This window comes from Peromyscus maniculatus, chromosome 1, assembly GCF_049852395.1.
Source record: "Peromyscus maniculatus bairdii isolate BWxNUB_F1_BW_parent chromosome 1, HU_Pman_BW_mat_3.1, whole genome shotgun sequence".
Lineage (NCBI taxonomy): Eukaryota > Metazoa > Chordata > Mammalia > Rodentia > Cricetidae > Peromyscus > Peromyscus maniculatus.
The window spans coordinates 164,865,864-164,889,479 of NC_134852.1; the positions used below are offsets into that span (position 1 = coordinate 164,865,864).

General features: G+C 39.4%; 2 protein-coding genes and 1 non-coding gene across 8 annotated transcripts in view; 1 reads left to right on the forward strand and 2 right to left on the reverse strand.

Annotated features, from left to right (window-relative positions):
* Zfp91 (ZFP91 zinc finger protein, atypical E3 ubiquitin ligase) overlaps positions 1-2,762 on the reverse strand; it is a 40,670-nt gene extending 37,908 nt beyond the window's left edge. Inside the window, exon 1 of one of the 2 annotated variants that reach the window (XM_076560502.1) lies at positions 2,327-2,762. In XM_076560502.1, the coding sequence (XP_076416617.1) occupies positions 2,327-2,685 (359 nt within the window). In that variant the 5' untranslated portion in view covers positions 2,686-2,762. The remainder of the gene's footprint in view (positions 1-2,326) is intronic. The other variant, XM_042283596.2, reaches the window with a different exon arrangement.
* Positions 2,763-3,327: 565 nt separating this feature from the next.
* The window catches only part of Lpxn (leupaxin), a 34,442-nt gene continuing 14,153 nt past the window's right edge, over positions 3,328-23,616 (forward strand). Inside the window, exons 1-5 of one of the 5 annotated variants that reach the window (XM_076560534.1) lie at positions 3,329-3,444; positions 3,647-3,866; positions 4,445-4,528; positions 11,466-11,623; positions 17,069-17,115. In XM_076560534.1, the coding sequence (XP_076416649.1) occupies positions 4,516-4,528; positions 11,466-11,623; positions 17,069-17,115 (218 nt within the window). In that variant the 5' untranslated portion in view covers positions 3,329-3,444; positions 3,647-3,866; positions 4,445-4,515. Of the gene's footprint in view, positions 3,445-3,646; positions 3,867-4,045; positions 4,064-4,444; positions 4,529-5,554; positions 9,954-11,465; positions 11,624-17,068; positions 17,116-23,616 lie in introns of those variants that run through there. The other 4 variants (XM_076560549.1, XM_076560543.1, XM_076560551.1 and 1 more) reach the window with 4 other exon arrangements.
* On the reverse strand, positions 9,319-9,443 carry LOC121827013 (small nucleolar RNA SNORA40). Its single transcript, XR_006069161.1, has one exon. It is a non-coding gene; the product is annotated as a small nucleolar RNA SNORA40 (small nucleolar RNA).

Consider the following 23,616-nt stretch of genomic DNA (forward strand, 5'->3'; position numbering starts at 1 on the left):
AGTTACACTTATGAAAGTATAACCTGTTATTCAGCTGTAAAGCTCCTGTCACAAACTCAAAATATCCACAACAGAGGAAATAGCTCTCCAGATGCTGGTGACTTGCTCAAGGTCACTTAGCCAGAGAGCAGTAAAAGCTGAGACATCAAATTTTTCAGCCTGAATATCAAGTTGAAGCTTTTTCCACTATATAATTTAGTAACATAGGTTTCAGTTGATCCAAATCTATGTTTTCAATATTTTAAACAACTTTGTACATACTGCTATTTCTTTAATTGAGAGAAACAAATATAGGTTAATAGTTAATTGCATAGGATTTTGTAGGTAAAAAAGCAGGGATAGGGAAAATGGCTGAAAAAGTAACTAGGGAGGGAAAGATCTGAAAAGAACAAATAATTAGTATAGAAATTTAGTTTCTCATCTCCATTTTAAATGTTTTATTTGGAAGAGATTAATCAAGGTCAGAGTTCAGGACACTGACACTCATAACTGCATGTCTTAAAGGATCAAATAGAAAAGTGAGTTTAAAAACTTATTGTCACATCTGTAAACCTTGTACACAAGTTTAATGAGTGCTAATCAACATTCCCTTTCTCAGCACGGTCCTTAAATACAAGACCAGGTCTAAGTTAATATTCTATTGCCTTGAGGATTAACAGTACTAGTCCCAGTTACTTTTCAGGTAACTTTTCAAGAATCCTCTGATTTGTAGGCCACTGAATAAGTAAAATGTGCAATAAAAATGAAAATTCATTTTAAGAATGATAAAATTTGATCTTAAATACATGACCAAGGGATAAGTCTGAAGGCCAAAGGTAAAGATCACTGTAACTATTTATAGTACTAGATGAGAAGGAACATTAAGATTGCTTCTTCCCCTCCATAACAAATATTGTGATCAAAAAACAGGCAAGCAAGCAATCATATTCATCCAAGATCAACTGTTTCCACAATTATATTGTGGGATTCAAAATGTCCATCAGTAGTACTTCCTATCATGTGGGGAAAAGTAAAATATTATTATTCTATACATAGTTTTACTTGATTCAGATGTACTTAACTCTCAAGTGGCAGGTAAGAAATTTTAAAATACTTGTTTATGTAAGGTAATACAAAACCGTACAACTTTACAAAACTAACACAAAAACATCACTACAAAGTACTCCTGTCTCTGATAGGCCACCACTACTCAAAATAGCAAACTGAATTTAGTATTTTACTGTGTGAAACATATTTAATACACACAAACTCAAGTCACAGAGGTAAGCCCCGCCCCCAACTGTGCACATATGAAGAAACCCAGGTATACATAGGTTAAAGAATTTGCCTACAGAATTTATGCTCAATTAAGATTAATGATTTACATATTTTCAAGTTTTTGAGTTAAACATATAAGAGTTTAGGATTTCTGAAGCATGTACATACAGCAGTGACAAGTCTCAATTCAGCTTAAGAATTTGTAATCACTAATTTTGAAACAAGCTTGTTTTTAAGCTTTAAAAATGTCCTAGGTCTAAGGTAAGAAAGTCCTTGTACTGCTACTGGAAGGTTATCTGAAACTGAAATCCCTGCTCTTCGATTTTCTCTGCCCCCTTTCCCACTTGTAAATCAAATGACATAAAATTCTCAACAATGAATAAGCTAATTTGATTAAAATGTGTAACTTTATAAACTCATGTACTTAATTATTCTTAAGTATTACTTTAATGAGCAATTTAAAATATTTACGCTCCTGGCCATCTGTTAAGGGCCTCTATTAGTTCAAAGTAGCAATTCAGATCAATCTAATTTAAGAATGAAGTATCTACGTCAAAATCTACGCATAAAGAAAAAGTACATAAAAGAACTACACATCTAGTTTGGGTATATAAAACAAATTGCCACAGCCACGTTTTCATCCAGACGGTAAAAAGGAACCTGACGATCTAGGAGGGCGAGAAAGGCTCCTTTTAAGTGGCTCGCAAGCTACTTAATAGGGTCGGGCAAAAACACTCTTCAGGGCTAGTACCGCGCTGCTGCTTTCCTCACGGGAATGTGATGTAAAACTGGATGCGATAGGCTGACAAAGGGGGCGCAGAAGCCAGAGGACCGAGCAGGCGGGAAGCAGAGGGTACGCAGCCTGCACAGGGCGACTTAGGCGTGGGCTGGCGGCCACAGGCTGCGGCGCAGCAGGAGCCCGGCCGCTAGCGGCGTGACATCTGGCGTGCCGAACCGGCAGGGGGCAGAGCAAGCGGGGTGTCACGTGGAGCGGGTGCTACGGGAGCCGGGAGGGTAGTGCGGATCAGAGGGGGGTCTTCCCCAAAGCCTCAAAGACTGTGTTACTCACTGGAGTCGCGGACTCTTCTTGCCCTGAGCAGGAGACGGGGGCTTCGCGGCCGCGAGCTGCTGCCCGGGGGCGTCGGGAGGCCTGTGGCTGGGGCTGCTCCTCCGCCGGCGGGGATACTCGGCCTTCCTCCGGCGGGACACAGCGGCGGCGGCGGCGGCCGCAGCGGCCCGGCCGCGGTCGCGACCTCCCCTCAGCACGCGGCTGCTCGCGGTCCCTGCAGACGCCGCTGCTGCCGCCGCCGCTGCTGCCGCCGCCGCGCCGGGCCGGGGCTCGTCCGAAGCCGCGCCGGCCGCCGCTGCCTGGCCCCCTTCCTGGTCCTGCTGCTCCGGGGATCGCGGCTCCTCCGTCTCCCCCGGCATCGGGGCTCGTCCGTCCCCCACCCCTGCGTCCCAGGCGGCGGAGGCGGCGGCGCCCGCGGCGCAGCTCCCCCCCGCCCCCTAGGCTCCGGGAGAGTCCGGCTCCCTCACTCCGGAGCACCGCTCTCTCCCCCCCCCGCCCCCCCCGGCCCCTCCGCCCGCTCCGAGGGCGGGCGCCCCCCCCCCTCCCGCCCCCTGCCACTCAAGCCCGCGGCCACCGGCGGCGCGCACGCGCGCACCGGCACAGACTAGCAGCGGGCCAATCGGGAGGGAGGGTCGGCCTCCCGGCCCCGCCCCTCCGCGGCCTCACACGCAAGTAGCGCACTCGGGGCCCTCCCCCACCCCTCCCTTTCAGCCAATCAGGAAACGGCTCCGAGGGAGAGCGCGAGGTTTCCTTCCCCGCGCACCCGTTCTCACCGTTAAACGGCCGCGTCTCGCGACAATCCCAAAGTGACCTTTTTTTTTTTTTTTCTTTGCTCGCCCCTTCAGGAGTTCAGCTCCAGCGGGGGGCGGCGGGCGGGACAGGGCCGGCGAGGGCGGCCGGGAGGACCAAACGCACCTTCACCAGCTTCGCGCGCATCTCCCCACCCCCCCCCCGCCGGCTGCGCGCGCACCTGCCTCCCTGAGGCGCCGCTGTTCCCCCCCAGGGCTCTCACTAGCCTAACAAATAGCCTTGGACGTTATCCCGCCGCCACCCGGACCCCCACCTTCCTGCTCTGGCCTTCCTGTCCCCAGCGCCGCCAGCTCCTGAGGGGAGAAGGGGTAAATTAATTTGAGTTGCCGCTTCTCCTTTAAGAAAAAAAGGCCCCGTCCGTTGCCGGATGAAAGTCTCTGAAAAAATGGCGGCGACGGGCTAGAGGCGGGGTTAAGGGAATAGCGCGGGATGGTCTCGAGGCGCGTGCGCAGGGCTAGTGCAGCCCACGGCATCCTGGGAAACGGAGTCTTACGGAGTCTGTGCTTCCAGGGGAAAAGATGGGGAGCTGGAGGCCGAGAGAAGTCTGGGAGTTTTTGACGGACTCACCACGGGAAATGTAGTTCTCTATGCACAGTTCGCGTTCACGTCCCAGAGAGGCACTGCTTCCGGGTTAGGTCGCGACGCCTGCGTACAACTGGCACAGGTCCTGAACCAATTACTGGTACCTGAGCCTAAACTGCTCTTTTTTACTGTTAAGCTTGGCGTTTGTGTAAGTTCTCCGAAGCGCCCTCGTCACGGCCCCTAGTTTGGTTTGGTCACTTGATGTCTCCTCTGCGACCTGCTGTCATTCCTCCATCTTGTGCTGACCCTCTCACCCGTGAGGCCCTGGAGGTCAGGGACTCGTTCTGCTGCTGCCATTTCAATCTTAATAAACCACGTAGGGACGGATTGTCAAGTTGTTTCCTGGTAGGAACCGGGCATTGAGCTGCCTGTGGTTGTGGTCCTTGAGCTGGACCTGGAGAGAGGGTTAGCGTGACTCTCAGCGATTTATGTGGGGAAGCTGGCGGTCTCGCATGCTCACCGCCCCAGTTGCATGCCTTTGCGGTCTGTAGATGCTTCGGCAGCACAGGAAGCAGAGTCAGAATAGCAGCTTTTGACTAAGCGTGTGCAACTAAGTAGTTTCCTGATGGGTAGAGGGGGGTGGGGGGTTTCCATTTGTTCAAGCCACAGCTGGTGATTCTGCGGCCTCTTGTGTTCCTTTTCCTCTTATACATTGTAGGTATTTCTTCATTTCCCTATCATACATTGTTTGCAGTCCTTAGTTTCCTTTTTATACATTGTAACCAGGGAACAACTTCCAAGGAGACTCTTTATCCCCTGAAGATGGAAACATCCCCAGTTAAGGTCTACACAAGAGGATGGAGATACAAGGTTTGGGGATCTAATTCTGAATTTTACTGTTAACATGCAGTGAAATTTATTTTTCTTTCCAGCATTTGGCTCACTTGCCCCACAGATAAGGCAAATGCTTTTTATCTGTATCGAGTCTTTGGTTCTTTCAAAGGACTAGTGTTTTCAGTTGTAAAAATCGACAGTGTCCCTAGGAACGAATTTTCAAGTTGTATTTACAGTGAGCACGTTTGGAACAGCACTGACATCCAATGGCTGCTTAAAGTAATACAAAAAAAAGAGCCCCTTAAAAAGAGAGCTTAGTAAAATGAATGACTTACTCATTTTAAGAAACAATCACTGTACTGTAGGAGAAAGATAACATACTGAAGTAAAACTGGATTATATAGTAAGTTAGTAAGGCTATCTCTTTATTCTGTTCTTTTAGCCAATTACTATTCCTTGGGCCTATTTCTCTACTGGTAAACACTGGGACAAAACCCACTTCACAGGGCCATAATTACAGTTCTTTACATACTGACTTCTCAAGATGGGCCTGTTACAAATGCTTTCTTCGTTTTGAGATGAACTAAGGCTCCGTGATAAGATAAAAAATTGACCTTCCTTATTGTTTGAAGAAATTGTTACAAGGCGATGTGAACTGAGCTGGGGTTGTGAGTAATTCAGATTTCAGTACCTAGTATCTTAAATTTGCTGGATTGACTCTTCCCTAGCCTGTAGATTTGCATTTTGGATAACTGTATAAACCAGTACTAGAGAATTCAAAAGTGAACCTACTTCTATTCAACTTTAAGGAATTTATAATCTAGGCCGGTAGATCGCTCAGCAGATAAAGGCACTTTGCGACAAGTCTGATGAGCTTCATCTGTGGGCCCCAGGTGGTAGAAGGAGAGACTTGACTCCCACAACTCACGAGTGTCCTCTCTCTCTCTCTCTCTCTCTCTCTCTCTCTCTCTCTCTCTCTCTCTCTCTCTCTCTCTCTCTCTCTCTCTCTCACACACACACACACACATAATTTTTAAAAGTTTTTTTTTTTTTTTTTTTTTTTTTTTTTTAATGACAGTTTGTCGGGGAAATCGGGTCAGCACGACTGCTGAGTAAGAAAATAGAGATAGTGAAATGAAGTTAGTGCTGTTTAATCAGAAATTGTAAGGAAGGAGCCTATGCTTCCATGCTCCTCTAATTTTACAGTGGGTTAAAAAAAAGGAAGCCAGCAGTGGGCAGTGGGATACTTAAACTTGGAAAAATTAAACCCTTGTACGTGGTGGGTGTTTAAATTTTGAAAAAAATCAACGTTCAGTCTTTATAACCACCCTGCCCAATGTAGCATCAAAATCTCGATCTTGCACAACCTGCCATTCTCAGTCAGCACTATTTAAAACAAAACTAAGCTACTAGAAAAGAAAAGAAAAAAAAATTCAACAAATCAAAAGTGAGGAAGTGCTAAGCAAATACAGGAACCAAAAAGGGTCATAGAGGCTGCTTTGCACTGTCTCATTCAGTTCCGTTGTGGTCCCCTTCTTCACCACATGCCCAAAACAGTTCTTCACAGTCTTCAGGACTAGAGAGAGCATCGAGGGTGAAAGACCATGGAAGAGCTGGGTGAGTGAGGGGCTTTGGAAGATGCTCTGAGGAAGTGTGGACTAGGTTACCATCCATCCCCATGTCCGAGGAGGTGTCTTCTAGCCAAACTGAGGATAGTGCTGAGAGATTCTGGTTTCGCTTTTGTCCTCAGTTCAAACAAGAGTGAGGCAGGAGGAACTTTGATTGTTGGGGGAACTATAGGGTCTGTTTGCAGAGGCACAGTAGGCAGACAGCTGAGACCTAATCACAGAACAGACACCTGGAGAAGCACTTTTAGAAGAAAATGTAATTGAAAGTGCTTTCCCCCTTGGCAGCTACTGGGGATCATAGGGTGGCTCCACAGCTAGGTGCTTATGGTAATATGATTTTGGAAGAAAAATAAAAACAAGGTTGGAAAAGGGAGAGGAAATTAAATGAAGGGAAGGAAGGAAGGAAGGAAGACAGGAAAGGGAAAAGGAAAACAGGGAGAGTGTGGGAGGACAATGAAATCACAGTGCAGAGTAAGGGGTCTGTAGAGGTTGCAGAGGCCAGTAGGATACTAATAAACTACAGAGGTAGCATCACAGTAGTGGTTCTTGTTGTTTATCTTTGGAGAAATCTTGAAGGAGCAGACTCCTTGGCAAGAAATCCAGTCCTTCCTTCCACGCTGAGGTCAGGAGAGCAGCAGTAGACATGTCACCAGCCACCCTGCCCAGAGAAACCACAGATTTCAAAGCTTGGGAGCTGTGAAGTCTGCCTCCTTGGGACTCATGTCACACACACCTTGTCAGCTTTTACTTATTTGTTTGTTTACGGATAGCATCTTTAACATCAAGTTGCTAACTTTCACCCTGTTTTCAAGCTGAATTAATTCCACATTGTCTGTGTGTTTGTAGCTATGCAAAAACTGCCAGCAATAATAAAATGCTTGTACATTGTCTTTAAAAAGAATTATTGGGGTTGTGTTTTGAGGGCTGGAGAAACAGGAAGAAAGAAGGAGAGAGAAATGAATTATGGAGAAAGGGGGTGTTTAATAAATGCTGAATTATTTTGGCAAGAAAATGTATTTTGAGACTGTGGTAAAAGCTGTATATTGAACTTTGGTGTAGAATACAGATTCTTTTTCTATATAATATTAGTTATTTATTCTTTGAGAATTTGATGCATGCGTATCCCATGTGGGTATTGAGGGAATTTGCATTTCTCCATGGAGTTTTACCAATTTTTTTCTGAGAGGATCTTATTTTGCTTTATTTTATGGATATTAAACTTTTATTCAAATTTAGTTCAAAAAGTTAAAAGACAAGTAATAAAGGGAAAACTTAAAATATGTTAATCAGTTTAATGTTTGCAGCAACCCTGTGAAATAGGTATTACGTTTTTTTTTTTGTTTTTTTTTTTTCTTTAAATAAAGAAAAACAAAACATCTTGTTCACTCTCAGGAGCTTCTGACACTAAGAGCAATTAAATGACAATGTTACAAGTTGTTCTCCTATGTTAGAAGTGTGTTTGTTCTGGTGGCTAATGGAGTAATAATGTTTTTAAAAAAATGTATGCTTTTTTTTCTATTTTCTGAGTAGGATACTTGTCAGGGAAATCTTGCTCAGAGATGTACAAAGTATGCAGCTTTGAGAGCTAATGGTGTAAATTATGCGGGGAGCTTCAGGTCAGTGGACTGCTGACGCTTGCATCTCAACAGTCTCTTCAAATTGTCACCATTTGCATGGAGTGTGGTGTTGCCTGCCTGTAATCCTAGTACTCTAGAGGCGGAAACAGGAGGTTCTGAAACTTAAGGTTATTTTGGGCTATTAGAAAATTTGAGGCCAACCTAGACTACATAAGAGCCTAAAAGAGTCTATCTCAAAAAAGGCAGACATGGGAGGCAGAAGCAGTTAGATCTTTGTGAATTTGAGCCAGACGGTCTACATAGTACGTTCTGGGCCAGCTAGGGCTATGTAGTGAGACCCTGTCTCAAAAACCAAAATGAAATAAAAGGCAGGGAGTATCTGCCAGGAACAATAGTTTGCTACTGTCATCCAGCACTAGGGAGGCAAGGTTGGACAACTGCCCAGAGTTTGAGGCCAGCCTGGGCTGTGCTAGTTCCAGGTTTGCTTGGATTAGAGTAAGACCTTGCCTTAAACAGCAAGAACCAACTTGGGGTGGAGTTTTCTTTCTACTTCTGTAGAAACTGTATCAAGGAGAGGTTGGCTCAGGTGGGCAGATCCTCCCTCTCTGCAGTGCTGCTTTGGATGTAAGTAGCATGCATTCTCCTAGAAGGTTTCACCTAAATCTTTGCAATTTAGGCATGAGATCATTATAACCTGTGGAGACCCACAAGCGACTTGACTTGTGGGTGAGGTTGATACTCAGTTTCCACAAATCAAGGACTAGGAAGGACTGCAGTCTTCAGTCAAGTTTCACTCACTCCCAGTAATCTTATATTTGTCACACCTAAAGTCGTCATCTAATTTAAATTATAGAATCTGCATGAAGCAAAAAGAGTAGCCACAGGGTACTGGTGAAATGTGCTCTCATTGGAAACAGGAAGTGAAAGTCCTGTTAACTCAGGAGCAGAAAGCAGAGTTTAATAGATTTGGTGAGCTGATGCTTCTGAGGATTACTTCATACCTTTGCTGAATGATACTCCTATCTCATAATCTTTAATGTAAATGGATTCTAGTGATCCAGGAAGGCCTCTGACTTCTGATTGGATCAAAGCTTAGAAAATAGAAAAGAGAATGACTCTATTTAACAGATGTAGAATAAAATGTTGGAATTCTGAAATTCAGAGTTGAGTCTGGCCAATTAAGTTCTGAGATAAAACTTTTGCTTTATTGTTCTGTTTTCTTTACTCCAAAGAAAACCCATTTCATTGTAGAGAGTTTAAAAATACATAGAAGTAGAGAAAACATTTTAACGAAATCTAAGCCTTCTGATCAGTGTCAACAATCATCAGCTCTTCACAATCTTATTTCATATTGTTTTCAAAAAATTTCAGATATGAAATTTATCTATAAATATTTTAGCCTTAATCTATTTTACAAATATGTGTATATTTACAAAAACAACCATATTAACAGTATCACACCCACAATAGCTAATAATGAAATAACATTATCATCCCTAAAATTAACTGAAGTCACTTTAAGGTCAATATTTTCAAATTCCTAAAATGCTGGTATTTAATATTATCAACTATACAATGTTAAATATTCTTTTTAAAAATTTAAAAATTTTATTTTTGTTATCAACTGTCTTCTTATGCAAATAAAACTCATGCTGAACACTGAATTCAGAATTGCCAAAGAGGATGTTTTTTGTACTTGCCTTTAAGTTTTTGATCACCAGTTCAGCAAAGTCTCACACAAATACTCTCAATATTCTTGATTGCTTCATTTTTTTAAAGTATAGTTATGATCTAAATTGAAATTAGCTATATGTCTCTTAGGACTCTTTTAATTATATATGTGCCCCTTCTGTCTTTTTTTTTTTTTCTTGTCAGTTTATTTATTGAAGGACAGTCTGGCCTAAAGAGATTAGTCCAGTTTGGTTATTTCTGAAATGGTGTACAAAGGTCAAAATTTTGTGATATGGATGATTGAGAAAGTTCTATAGAAGATTTCTTTTGTGAAAACAGAACGATTAGATCTTCCTTATAATATTGAGAAATACACATCCTTAATCTGGGGATGTGGCTTGGTGGCACATTAACATCCTTTTGTGTAGTATATGTAAGTTCCTGAGTTCAGCATTGTGAAGAGGGAAGACAGTGGGGGTAAGACAGTTTTTGAGCTGCTGCTGCTGCTGGCACACCCATGTAATCCCAGCACTCCGGAAGTGGAAGCAGGAAGAGCAGGAGTTTTAGGCCCTCCTGGTCTAGTTGGTAAGTCAGGACAAGTTGCTCTATGGCAATCTCTCTTAAAGACTAGACAGATCAAAACCTCCACTCTCTCAAATATGAAATACATGTTTGTTTTTTAATAGCACGTTAAGTTCATTTTCTTTATTTGAGAATTTCAGAGCTAGGCAGGTCCTTAGAAATCATACCATCTAATAATGCTTTGTAAGCTTATAAAAACTAACATATTTAAAAAATCCACTGAAGTTCAAAAAAAGACACTAAAGTATCTTGACTTGCAATTTGAAAAATATTGTTCAATCCAATTGCTTCATTATGTAGATGAAGAAAGACCTTCAGAGAACATGCTGTGCTTCAGATGACTCAGACAATCTGGTCACGATGGCAACTCTAACTTACAAGTTTACAGTGCTTACATTGGAGGTGGGGCTCAGAGAGCTCCCCTTGGAGTTCAGATTCTGTGCTCAAGAGCCTGTGAGAGCTACACTCTCTCTTTCCTGTGTATGAAATGAGGACAGTAATGTCCTCTACCTCAAAGTGCTAGGATAACACTCTTCATACACTGTGATTGGCATGGGCTAATTTTCATTAATCCTTGTGATTAATGACATTACAACAGGAAAGTACTAGCAAAATGCTTGTGAAGCTTATTGGAGTTTTCCCAAGAAAACTGCAAAAGAAGTCACAATGATTTGGATTGTTACCTCTTACTTGATTGGGCAATATTTTAGTTCCTTCCTTCCTTCCTTCCTTCCTTCCTTCCTTCCTTCCTTCCTTCCTTCCTTCCTTCCTTCCTTCCTTCCTCCCTCCCTCCCTCCCTCCCTCCCTCCCTCCCTCCCTCCCTCCCTCCCTCCCTCCCTCCCTCTTTCTTTCTTTCTTTCTTTCTTTCTTTCTTTCTTTCTTTCTTTCTTTCTTTCTTCTCTCTCTCTCTCTCTCTCTCTCTCTCTTTCTTTCTTTCTTTCTTTCTTTCTTTCTTTCTTCCAACCTTTTTCCTTTCCACATCCAAACTAATGAACAACCACCACCAACAAAAAAACACTAATATATAAGTTTTGTTGTTGTTGTTATAGTCTTGGGCTAATCCTTGAGATCTTAGACTAAAAAAAAAAAAATCAAGATTAATGTTTTGCCTCCTCACTGTGGTTGAGATATAGAGTATGAGAGAATTAAAAAAAGAATGTTTGCCTCTTGGTATATTTTGAAAAACCTTATTTTTTTCTAATATGAAATAATTTTTTTGGTGTGTGTTTGTGTATATGATCTGGTTAAAAACCAATACCTAGAAGCCAAATTGTAAAACACTAAATTGTAGAGAGCATATGAAATTGAATGCAAACATAGGAAATATCAAATGAACCATAATGTAATTTCCTCAGACATCTCCTAAGACATGTCACACTCCTGAAGTGAGGTATGGAGGGAGGGAGGTATTTGCAAATTGTTGTCATCCCAAACAAGAAGAGAATATTTAAGAAGAAAAAAATTCTGGAGACTCACAAATTCTACATTATTCCCCCTTTGTTTCCTGTGATGTAGATGCCTTATTGGAGGAATTGGAACGCTCCACCCTCCAGGACAGTGATGAATATTCAAACCCAATTTCTTGTCACCTGGATCAGCAATCCAAACAGGAGAGCAAACTTCCCCAAACTCCAAAGACCTTGTCATCTCAGAGTCACACAAGTCCCTTGAAGGTAACATTTCATCTGTTGTAGTATTTTAGACAATATGTGACTACACTTCTGAAAATTAATTGTATCCCACATAAAATTATATTAAAGGAGAAGCATATATTCAGAACAGAAAAAAGTATCATTTCAATATTAATTTAAAAATAGTTGCTTTTGGAAAGAGGAGAATTGAGAAAATTACTGTAGAGTATGCCTTTGAAATGTTTTTCTTCTAGTGAAGGCTATTGGCTCATCCATGCTGGCTACTGTTATGTTGCTTCCTGGCTACCAGAGGTGGCATGTTAGAGTGTGACCAGAGTCATACCCAGTAAGATCAGGGATCACCTGGTAGTTTAGACAAGTCTTTTGGGGGGACTATACAGCTGTTACTTCATTAGTCTTACTGCTGAATAGATTCAGAAATTGTTTTCATCCAGCTAGAGATTGTAAAGCTCTTAGCAGCCACCATGAAGAAACTAAATCCACCAGAGGTGACTATTTTAAAGCCCAGAAATCTGATGTGTTAATTTAGGATTAAGTGTTAAAACTATCAAGTATATATTTGCTGAGATGTGTATTCTCTCTCTTTTTTTTTTTTGGATCAGTATGCACAAACCTTTATTATAATTAATGCTTGCTTAATGAGAACGTAGTTAGTACAAGAGACACTGGGTGGATGTTCTTCACATCTGGTATTTATGAACTGTGATGTTCTGATTCATTCTTGAGTACTCATAAAGAATTAATATTCCAGACTTTGAATTTGAATGCAGGAATAGGTAGTTTCTAACTTCTCCTCAGATTGCTTATCTGACTCTCTACTAGAGAGTAGTTGTTGAAATTCTTAAACTACAGTCATAGCATCGTAATGTTCTCCTGCATAGATATCTGTACTTTATTATTACATAGCAGCCTCATAGAGCCTTGACTTAAGACAGACCATGACATTCTTCTACCCTCACTCTGGTGGTGTTTCCCATCTCATTTGCAGTAGAAGCCCCAATGTTGCACTGAGCTTTGTAGATGACCACATCCTTGTTTACCTGTAAGAGACCTGAGCTTTTGCTTATTTTCCTGACATCTCATTGATTTCCTTTCATGTAATATTTTCAATTGTTTTTGAAGTTTTATTATTAGTATTTGCATTAATATATTAATATGATTATGAGTAACTCCAAAAGGTGACTAATAATGACTCTTCCTGATCTTGTTCAGACAAAATCCCAGTAATCACCCTTTCATGACAGTATTGAGGGAGATGACTAAGAAGTCTAAGAGTGGAAATGTGAGCTAACTCCTCAGGTCTTGGATGGGAGCAGAAGAAATCTGCTGGCCAGTTGATATGCTGCCAGTCACACCCTGCTATGGTCAAGTGATGCGTACATGGAACCTCTGGGATCAGAAAGTAATAAGGAAATCACGATTAATGACATAAAGATGATGCTCAGGAAATAGAATTTAGTATTCTTGTCATCACAAATACTATATTATGAGTGTTATTAAAGCATTTTGTATTTGTAAATTTCTAATTGTTTTATTTTGTTAGCACTAAAGAAATCTTAATATTAATCTTTTGTCAGTTGGCTTAAAGCAAAACAGAAACAAAATCTTGAGGTTTGATTTTCTCAAGGCAGTTATGAGGACTGGTAATTTGCACAAAGCATCTTTTAATGTTTTCCAGTCACCAGAGAGAATGAGGAGAGATATTACTGTCCCTTTAAGAATCAGGAGACATCAAAGAAGTGAAGAAGAATTAGCATGTACTTTAGATTTAGTACTAATCTAAAAAGCATGTTCCTGAAGATGACAGTTCATACATAGCTGTAGGAAATGTATTTGCAGATCACTGTGAAATACACATTTCCACTAGCAAACCACCCTTGCAAACATTTTTTTTTTTTTGCTGATTTTCAATTTTGCATTTGCATCTGCAGATAAGTAAAGTGGAAGGAGTAGCGTTGAAAACAATCAAATAATATCAGTCTTAAATCACTGTCATCAGAGGTGTCAGAAAAATAGTATTCCAACTCTATTTTTCATCCAATATACAGCATCAAAATAAAACTCCTGGAAGTTAATTTTCCTGTTAAAGAGAAAACAAACAACATTAGTCAGTACAGTGAGTTGAAAAAGTATTGAAGATAGCAAAATCTTCTGGTAAGAATAAGAAAACAGACTGTTAGTGGAACACAGATAGCATCATGGTAATATGTTCTTACCAACTTAAATCTAACAGAGCAGAAATGAATTTGGAGTTGATTGTGAAGTACACAGAATTCTTGACTTGATCAAAACAAACAGCAGCATTCTGCCCATCAAAACTAAAATTATCAAGACTGACAAATGTCATGCTAATCATGTTTTTTCTAGGAGTGACATGAAAAACAAAGCAATATCTAAGCATGGCATATTAATTTTCTTTACGTGTTGGCTCTTGTTCTCTGGGTTTTGGAAATGTTCTATCCTCATTTCATAAAGCTTAGATTGCACTGTGTGCAAAATCAGCTGGAGAGCTGTAATCAAATTATTCAATCAATATAGAATGAAAAAGTGCTTCTTAACAATCTGCAATCATATACAATTGAGTTTAACAAAAGGAAGTGGCTCCAATTTTTTTCCCAGAAAATAACAAGAGATGAGAGCTCATATAGCTTAATTGCTTAATTTGAAATGTGCTTCTAAAATTTCTTGACTTTGATGGATTTTTGACTTTATTTTATTGGATAAATTTATAAACCAAAATGTAATAAAATTATAGAAGTTAATGATTTTGCTCTTACCCATCCCTTACAAAATGTTAAAAAGAATTACAAATAGAGACGACTTCAAAATTTGGGCTTATTAGAATATTAATGGAGAAAGATGCTGTGAATGGAGGTGGCTAAGAGAAGACACATGGGAATATTGTCTTAGACAAAGGAGAAGAGAGAAAGCCTGGGAGCGGGTAAGAATAAAGAGAGGTAATGGGAAGGAAAGAAAACAAATATTGCATTTTATGTCATATATATCTTTGATGTATTCTATATATGATATAAAGACAAAAGAGAGACTTGTAGAGTGGAATTAACCAGAGGGTGAAGGGGACACAAGGAGGTGGTGGGAAGGTAAATACAAGCACAGTACATTAATATACTTGCATGAAAATCCCTAATGAAGTCCACTATTTTGTGCACTAAGAAAATTAATTAAAAGAAGATATTTTCCTGAATTTATTCATACATTTTAGTAGAGAAAAAGAATTGAGAATATGTTCCACCGAGCAGAATGTGCCCTGAACATTCAGGTTCATCAGCATTAAGATCACATCTCTACTAAAAGCACTATGGCCTAGAGAAAAGCCCAAGTTAAAGATAACAGCAATCTCAAATCTAATAACCACAAAATGTAGCTTTGGAGAACATTACAAATTCAAAAAATTACAGCACTATATATTTAAAAAACTCAGCATTTTAAAGGAAAATTCCTAAATTAAAATGTTAGAGCCAACAATAACCACATTACCGATTAAAGTATGTGACTATATGTTGAGAGTTGTTTCCTTATGCTGTTTTAAATGTGTAAGTAATAAAAAGAACACTAAAGAAGTTTCCCATCATGTATATAGCTATGTGTTGTTTTAAATTATTTTGGAGAAATCTGTGTAGAAAATAAATTTCTTCAGTTATGGTGGCTTGCATTTGTTATCCCGTGGCACATCGAGGAGAACAAGAACTTCAAGGCTAGCTTCAGCTACATAGAAAGTTGATGCTGGCCTGGGCTACATGAGACTCTGCCTCAAAAAAAAAAAAAATAAGAAAAAGAGATTTTGAGCAAAATTATTGTTATTTCTATTGTGATTATTTTGAGACAGTTACCATGTAACTCAGGCTTGCCTCAAGCTTGTCATCTTGCCTCAGTTTTTCAGGTGCTGTGGTTAAAGGCATTGAAGGCGTGAACCACCACATTCTTACCTTGATTAGAATTATTTTATAGGTCTACCAATACAATACAATGAAGTTGTTTGGCTAGTAATATGTATTTTATTAGGGAACTGTGATACATATATTTGTAATATCAATACTGATGAAGATGAGGCAAGAGCTTGAGTTCTGGACTAGATTACTCTCTCTCTCTCTCTCTCTCTCTCTCTCTCTCTCTCTCTCTCTCTCTCTCTGTATGTTTCTTTCTCTCTTCTTTGTCCCCCCTCTAAAAATTTAAATGTCTTATTTTAAAGACCCCCCCTTTCCCTTGTAAGTATCTCCATTTGAGCTGAATAAATGTATGATTACTACTTGCAGATTTAGCCCCTCTGCCTGCTTCCTTGCACAGGCCACACAGGCCTCCTTGTTGGTCAACAGTCATTCCCATTCATTTCTTGCACATGATCTACATTACCCTGATACCTGATTGCTTTCCTTACTTCATGTAAGTCATTGCTCAAGTGTCATCTACTCAGTGAGGTTTTCCCCATCATTGCATTTATAACTGTTTCTATTGCCAAGTTTCTTAATTTCTACTCCTTGGTTAACTTTTATATCTACTTCTTGCTAATAAAATATAAGCTCTGGAGTACTCAGTTTATTTTTTTTCTTAAGTTGGGTCTCAAATAAGCTAGGCTGACTTTGAGCTCACTGTGTAGGGAAGGATAAGTTTGAATTTTTGATCCTGCCTCCAGCTCCCAACTGTTGGAGTAACAGGATTACACCACCATGCCAGGTTTATACAGTGCTAGGATTAGAACCCAGAGACTCATGGATGCTAGGCAAATACTCCTCCAACTGAAGCTACATCTTCATTCACCAGAATATTTGGCTTTAGTTTGCGGTTTGGATATAACATCCTAAGCCCTGGAATGTATTGGTTACTCAGTAAATATCTGTTCAGTGAATAAATAGATGAATTGCTGTCCAGCCAAATCTTTGGTTGACACATTATTACTTTTCATAAGGCAAGTTTATGTTCTAGCCTTCGCTAGGGACCATTGTGCTTAAAGGGCCTTCCCCTGAGCCACCATATTGTTTTATGCTTCCTATCTGAGGATGATATATACCTTTATATCTTTGTTTTTAAGGCAAGGAGGGTAGTACTTGTTCAGGTACCAACTTCTCTGTTTAGAATTTGTTTTTTTTTTTGTTTTTTCTGCATGATGGAAGGTTACTCTGCCTTTGGAAACATGTAAGCAATATACTAGTTATTTTTAAGCAATACACTAGTTATTGCTTTTATTGCTTATTATTGTTATTATTATTGTTGTTATTATTATTATTCTTTGCTTTGAGACAAGTTCTTAATGTTGTGCCCAGACTAATTTGATACTCATGCTTCTTTTTCCTCAGCCTCCCAAGTAGCTTGGATTACAAGTGTGCACCATCGTGCTATTCTAGTTATCCCCTTTGGAAGCTACAAACTTCTCTCACTCTCTATGTTGATAAGCACCAGTGTTCCAATACAGATGTCATTCTTTGCTCTTTTCTGTCACTTATGTCTTAGGTGCAGCTCGTGTATACGACCAATATCCAGGAGCCCAATGTCTACAGGTATGCTTTGGTTTCTAATAAATAATTTCAAATTTAAAAGTTAATTATTGTTAATAATTGCAGTAATTTGGTTTGTAAAAATTATTATTGGACTTCCTCCATATCTCTTCCCAGAGCCTTTGAACAGAGGCAGAACCCTTCTATGCTGACTTGGCAGCCTCCCAAGGTATCTTTCCTCCGGACAGCTGTCCAGGCTGGGGGCAGTGGGTTTATGTATTTTCCTTACCACCTGAAAGGACAAAAAGTTCCAGAGTTAGCACAGATGTTTTGGCATTTCAGTTCCAGGTATCATGCAACAGTGCTCAGAAGAGAAAACACACCTGAATAAACTTAAGCAAGGGTCCAGCAATGTCAATGCCAGGATCAGGGCTACAAGAAGACAACAAGGGTCCATCACAGACGAATGAGTGCATACTTGTACTTTCTAGGTCTGCTTGAAGTTTATGTGGTGGAAGAATATCCCTTTAGTAAAAGTTACACATGGAATAGATTCACTTGCTAAATCATTTCTCCTGGTCAAAGCAGAACCAGTAGTCTAAAACAGACAAGAAACAGAAAGGCCACCTCTTTCATGTCTCTCTCTTTAATCATAGCTTTCATTAAAAAAAAAATTAGGCTCTTTTTCAAGGATTTGTGCTTGGCACGGAGTGCTCCACTGCACTATCTCGTCTCAGAATCACGGCACATAGAGCACACATGGGAGGCTAAAACAGGGAAAGGACTTGAGGTACATGAAGTCATTTAAAAACTTCCCAGTTGAGGTCACTTTCTACTGAGGTGGGAGTGAAGCTAGTTTATTAATACACATTACCTATTTGTTCCAGCTCCAGGAAGTGGTGGGTGAATACTTCTTCATTGTCTTCACCCTCCTGTTGTAGTTAAAAAACAAACAATAAGAAAACAGTGACTGTACTCAAGAGGCCCTCAGCAAATATGTGTTTTCTTAAGATGTCAATAAGAAATACATGTGAATACTCAAATTGTAGTATGAAAACCAGTCCAAGCACCAGGCATTTTCTGGTATGTCTGGCATTGTGATCAATTATTCGATTGCGACACTATCTTATGGACAGCTCCCCCGCTACAGCATTGGGTCTCTGGCCTCCTTCCCTTTCTTTGTCCTGTGCTCTGTTAGTTAGGGCCAGGTCATTTTTGTAAAGGTCTTTCATTTACTTGTTTTTCTAGATTCTTACTCTCCCCAGGCTTATACCTGATTCTGCATATATAGGTCCACATTAACAGACCACCCCTCAGCACATACACACACCAGCCAGATGTCAGAGATAGCCTGACTACAAGCATAAATCGTGGAATGTTCATCAGTTAGGTGGTATAGAATCTCCCCTTTCCCTGAAATGTATAAGGGACTCTCACTTTGCCATTTGGACCTGAACTTTCCTCAGAGCTCCCACCACACTGCCTTCTGTCTGTCTATCTATGGCATTACTACTTCCTTTAGTAAATCTCATATCCAAAAAGCAGGCTATCTTGGGAACCCTCTTGAGCCCCAATTCCTAACTTTTCATGCTTTAGGGATCTAACCCTGGTGGTTGGATTTTTCAGGCTCCAGGACAGTTGGCTGTCGTGGGCTCTGACCAATAAGAAGTGCTAGAGATACTGGCAGTTGCAGAGTAGGACAGTGCAGGGCACTTGCCCTGGTCTTGGCCCTTGACTTTGCAGTGTTTCTATCAGCAGCTGCATCTCTGTCAGCTAGTGCACTGAACAGAGGCCCTGGGCTCTGATGAGGATGATCTCATGCATTTTGTCCTTTTAGCTTAGGGGTGGTGAAGACTTGCTGCTGCTGTAGGTTTCTGGTAATCCCATATGTCTTCTGTTTTGCTTATTAGTTCTCTCACCATCTGTATAATTGATTTTCTACATTAATTCCATTTGTTTACTCAAATTTGCTTATATTTTCTGGACTGGAATACTTTGGTATACTATCCATTACCAAGTCATACCTACAGTGAATATGTGTGTGGGAGGATGATATAAAATCCATCCATAACTATGTGGGACTTTTATAAGTTTCCATGGTGGCATTAACAGTGGCATGCCAACACAGAATGCTAAACTCAGAAACTAGATTCCTACATTGGTTTCCATCATATACTCTTGTTTGCATAAATGAGCTGCACATCGCTCTCAGTAATCCTTGAAAGTGTGCTTTGTAGCAACGCTGACTGCAGCACTGGGATATTTCTAACCGCTGTACATCAATAGCAATATGGCAGTAGTTTCTAAGTACATCTATTTCCTGAGCAAAAATAGCAGTTCTGATAGTAGGGAGGAACAGTTCACAAAATATAACAATTAAACAAAGGAAAACTCAGCACAATGAAGCTCCTTTGTTGGGAAGTGTACATTCTGTACATTCTTTCAAATATGTTTGTGTTGTGATCTGTATTATTAAAATCTTCAAATCACAAAGCAGCTTGTAGCTCATGACAAAACATTTTTCCTATGTTTAAAAGGCCAGGGACAGATCAGATGTCTCTAATGTGAAGTTTCTTTCTTTTCAAGAATATTTCCTATAATGGGCTTCTAATTTGTGACTCTCAGCTCTTCAAGTTTGCATTTCCTGTGTAGATTAGTATTTTGCTGAGTCAGCTGATGTTAGAGACTCTTGACAATGGTCCCTTCTATTTCTATGCTATATGCATTGACTCTAGTTGAAAAGAGTGTGGGCATTTTTTTAAACATGAACAAATTTTCTCCAACTGTAAGGTGAGGAGGCTTTATGAATAAGGAGGCCCATATGAAAATCTACATTTGGAGCTGGGGAGATAGCTTAGCTGGTAAAGTGCCTGCTGTGCAAGCACAAGACTAGAGCTTGAGCCCTGGAAGCTGTGGAGGGGGATTTTTCATACTGTTCTAGGCCTTGCTTCTTAAGTTTAACAACATATGCTAGAATTACTTCTCAATTTATCTAAGTCTATATGTACATTTTTTAGCAATTACATGCTATTCTGTAAAATGGATGAACCATAATTTATTTGGCTAAAACACTATTTAGTTTACTTTTTATTTGCTCAAGAACCCTGTATTGTATTGAACTTCCTTTGTTATACCTCTCTCCTGCTATGTATGTATATATGTACATATATATCCCTAATTTTTCTTTTTGTCTTTGAATTAATTTTAAGTTAGCATATGTATTTGCTACTTTTCTGCTGCTGTGATAAAATACAAGGCAACTTATGGAAGAAAGAATTCATTTGGGCTTACGGTTCTGAAGGGGATGACGGTCTCTCATGGCAGTGAGGCATGGCAGTTAGCAACAAACATGGTGGCAAGAGGAAGAAGCAGGGAGGTCACAACTCCACCACAAACACAAAGCAGAGAGAGCAAACAGGAGAGCAGGGCTATGAACTCTCAAAGCCTTTCTCCTAGTGTTGTGCTTTCTTCAGCTAGGCTGAACCTCCCAAAGTCTCTTCCAACAGCATCACCAAGTGGGGACCAGCATACAAAGTTCGTGGGTGTTCTTATGGCATTATCATACCTGGCATTGTACTTTGTTCTGATCTGTTCCTCTCTCATTGCCCTTTCAAGTGTTCCTGTCTCTTCTCTGGCTATTTCATTTCCTCTCCCCAAATAGTCCTAGTTTATATTTTCATGTTTGTGTTCAGTTTTTCTGTAGGATGTAGATTTAAAAGTGAAGTTGCTGCACTAAAGGGTACTTACATTTGAAATGTTGATAGATTCTGTCTTGAAGAGGGTTTTAGGAATCTGTAAAATACCTATGGCTGTGTGTGTGTGTGTGTGTGTGTGTGTGTGTGTAAATGTGCATAATCTTGATTAACAATGCATATTGTCAAGTTTTTAAAATTGTGATTAATAGGTAAAAATTAATTTCTCCCTTAAATTGTTTGCTTAAAGATTGATGGGATCAAGCATATTTTTGTATGTCAATGTGAAACATAACTCTCACTTCAAAGGACATATGAGATAGTTTACTCTGAAGCCAAATATAAGTGACCATGGCCTGTGAGCACAGATTTGTTCATGTTACAACATGATAAAACTTAGATCAAGTTTTCATAGTACCAAAACTAGGAAAGTCATTAATCAAGAAATTCTCAAACACATTAGCAGAAACATTACGGAGGTGGGTTGAAACCTCTGTTATAGGCCTTAGTACTAATCTGATGGTATTCGTACTCTTAATGATTGGTGGAAACTAAGATTTTGTTAAGTTAAAGCATTCCACAAGATTTTATCTGTTAGTCACAGGATATTATGTGAGCAAGAAATGACTATTTATGGACCTAAATGTAGCCCTAAACAAACTTTAATTAGGCTCTGGACCTGCAACATTCCAACTTCTCTACAATCATTGAAGTCCAAGTCAATTAACCAGCCTTGCAGATTTAGTTGAAGTCACAATTACCTTTTGGGAACTTCCATTCATGTCTATAATAATAAACATGTATGTTTATCATTCTTAAACCTGATTTTAAGCTCATGTTTCACTGGTTTGCTTTTTTAATTTATAGAAGTTTTACAAACATTTTGAATATGATTTAACTATAACACTTTTGCAAAATAGACTATTAATATATTTTCTTTTTTTGTTTTATTCCAGAGGATTTTAAAGAAACATTTTCTTTATTTTTAAATTAATTTTTTATGTATATGGATATTTTGATGCAGTTATGTATTTGTAGCATTTATATTCCTGATATACATGGAGGTCGGAAGAGGGTGTTTGAGCCCTTGAAACTGGAGTTAAGGGAGTTGTAAGCTGCCATGTGGGTTCTGGGAACCAAACTCAGGTCCTCTGCAAAAGTAGTGTGTGCCCTTGACCTCTGAGCTATCTCTCTAGTTCCCATCATTTTAATTTTATTCCCTTGGTTAAAATGCCTTACTGGCTCTAAGTTTTAAAATCATCCATTTCCTCCTAGTATTTTAATGTTTTAAATTTTTTTATATTCAGTTCCACTTACTTGTTCATATTTGATGTGTTGAGGGCTATAAGTTTATTTTGTTCTACACAGATTTTGATTCATTGACTCATTAAATATATTGCTGACTCTTTGAAATGCCTCATGCAACATACTGGATCTTTACGGGTGCAGGGGCCTGCTTCTGTGTTTTATAGTGTGCTCCTTTGATCAGTTCATTCTGTTACTGTTGCACACATTTAATTATTGTCATTTGCAGTGTTGCATGATAACTGCTTGCTCCCAGTTACTTTTATTTTATAAAATGTTACCTCTATTGGGACAAACTTTTTGTTCTGAAATTGGTTTTTGTTTTTGTTATTTTTGAGATAGTGTCTATGTATCTTTGGCTGGATTGGAACTCACACAGATCAGCCTGCCTGTGTCTCACAGTTGCAAGGATTACAGATGTGTGTCACCATGTCCAGCCTTTTAAACCTTATAAGTTTTTTTATGGGTGTTCCAGTCCCTACATTTTAATGTAATCTTCTTGATAGCTCAAATAATTCTTCTGGGATTTCTATGAAATTTTATTGAATTTGATGTGGGAAAGTGACACATAGTATACATCTCCATTTATGTGGGTCTTCTCTTTGATTTATTGTACATATTCAATGTTTGCAACATAATATATAGGATACATATAAATAGTGAATGTTTACTTTAGTGAAGTGTGGCAATGCCATTATGATAAAAATATCTGTTATATTCTAAGAGATTGGAACTTTTCCTGGACTTTACAGCCAGAGTTAATAGTACACCTTAAGGTCCCTTAAGACTTAAGACTACTATCCTGCTATATACTCAGCCTGTTTGTTTAACATACTTTTAAGAGAACAATGAAACAAACAAACTTACCTACCTTGAATTTCCCGTGTAATCAACTTTGATAACCATGCCAATTCATAACTGTAATCTTAAATTATGTACTCCTGACTTGAGTAGTGTGTGTGTGTGCTATGATAATCATTTGCTAAAAACAGAACAAAGGCCAATAACAGACTTATAAAATGAATATCCACCATAAATGTTGAATAAAACATAGATATTGCTTGATAGCATTGATTTGTTTATTATTTGGGTCAGTTGGTGTCATTTTGAATTAGTGTCTTAATCCCTTATAAAACTCTGTTAGAGATTTTGTAAAGTATCCCTCATTCTTTACTCATGTGGCACTTTTTGTCCCATTTAAGAAATACACAGCAGAAGCACTTCATTAGAAATGATGGAAGACACAAGGAGAGCAAAGTAGAGAATTCAAATGTAGGCTTACTCTTGGTCAAATGACAACAGTGAGACGTGTTTTATTGATTTTGGCTCTTAATGCCACACTGATGAGTTATTGGTGACTCTGAGGTTATTATTGATGTGCTTAAGCTGATGTAATGAAGCAAATGAACAAATTTTTAAATTTAGTAGTAATCTCAGATATGCACATTTTTGTTACCTATAAACCCCAACTTGTACATTAGATCTCTAGACATATATCTGCTACTTTGGGTCCTCTGGCCTATATTTCATTTCTTGTCTACTTTCTCACTCCTAGGAACCATTGTTT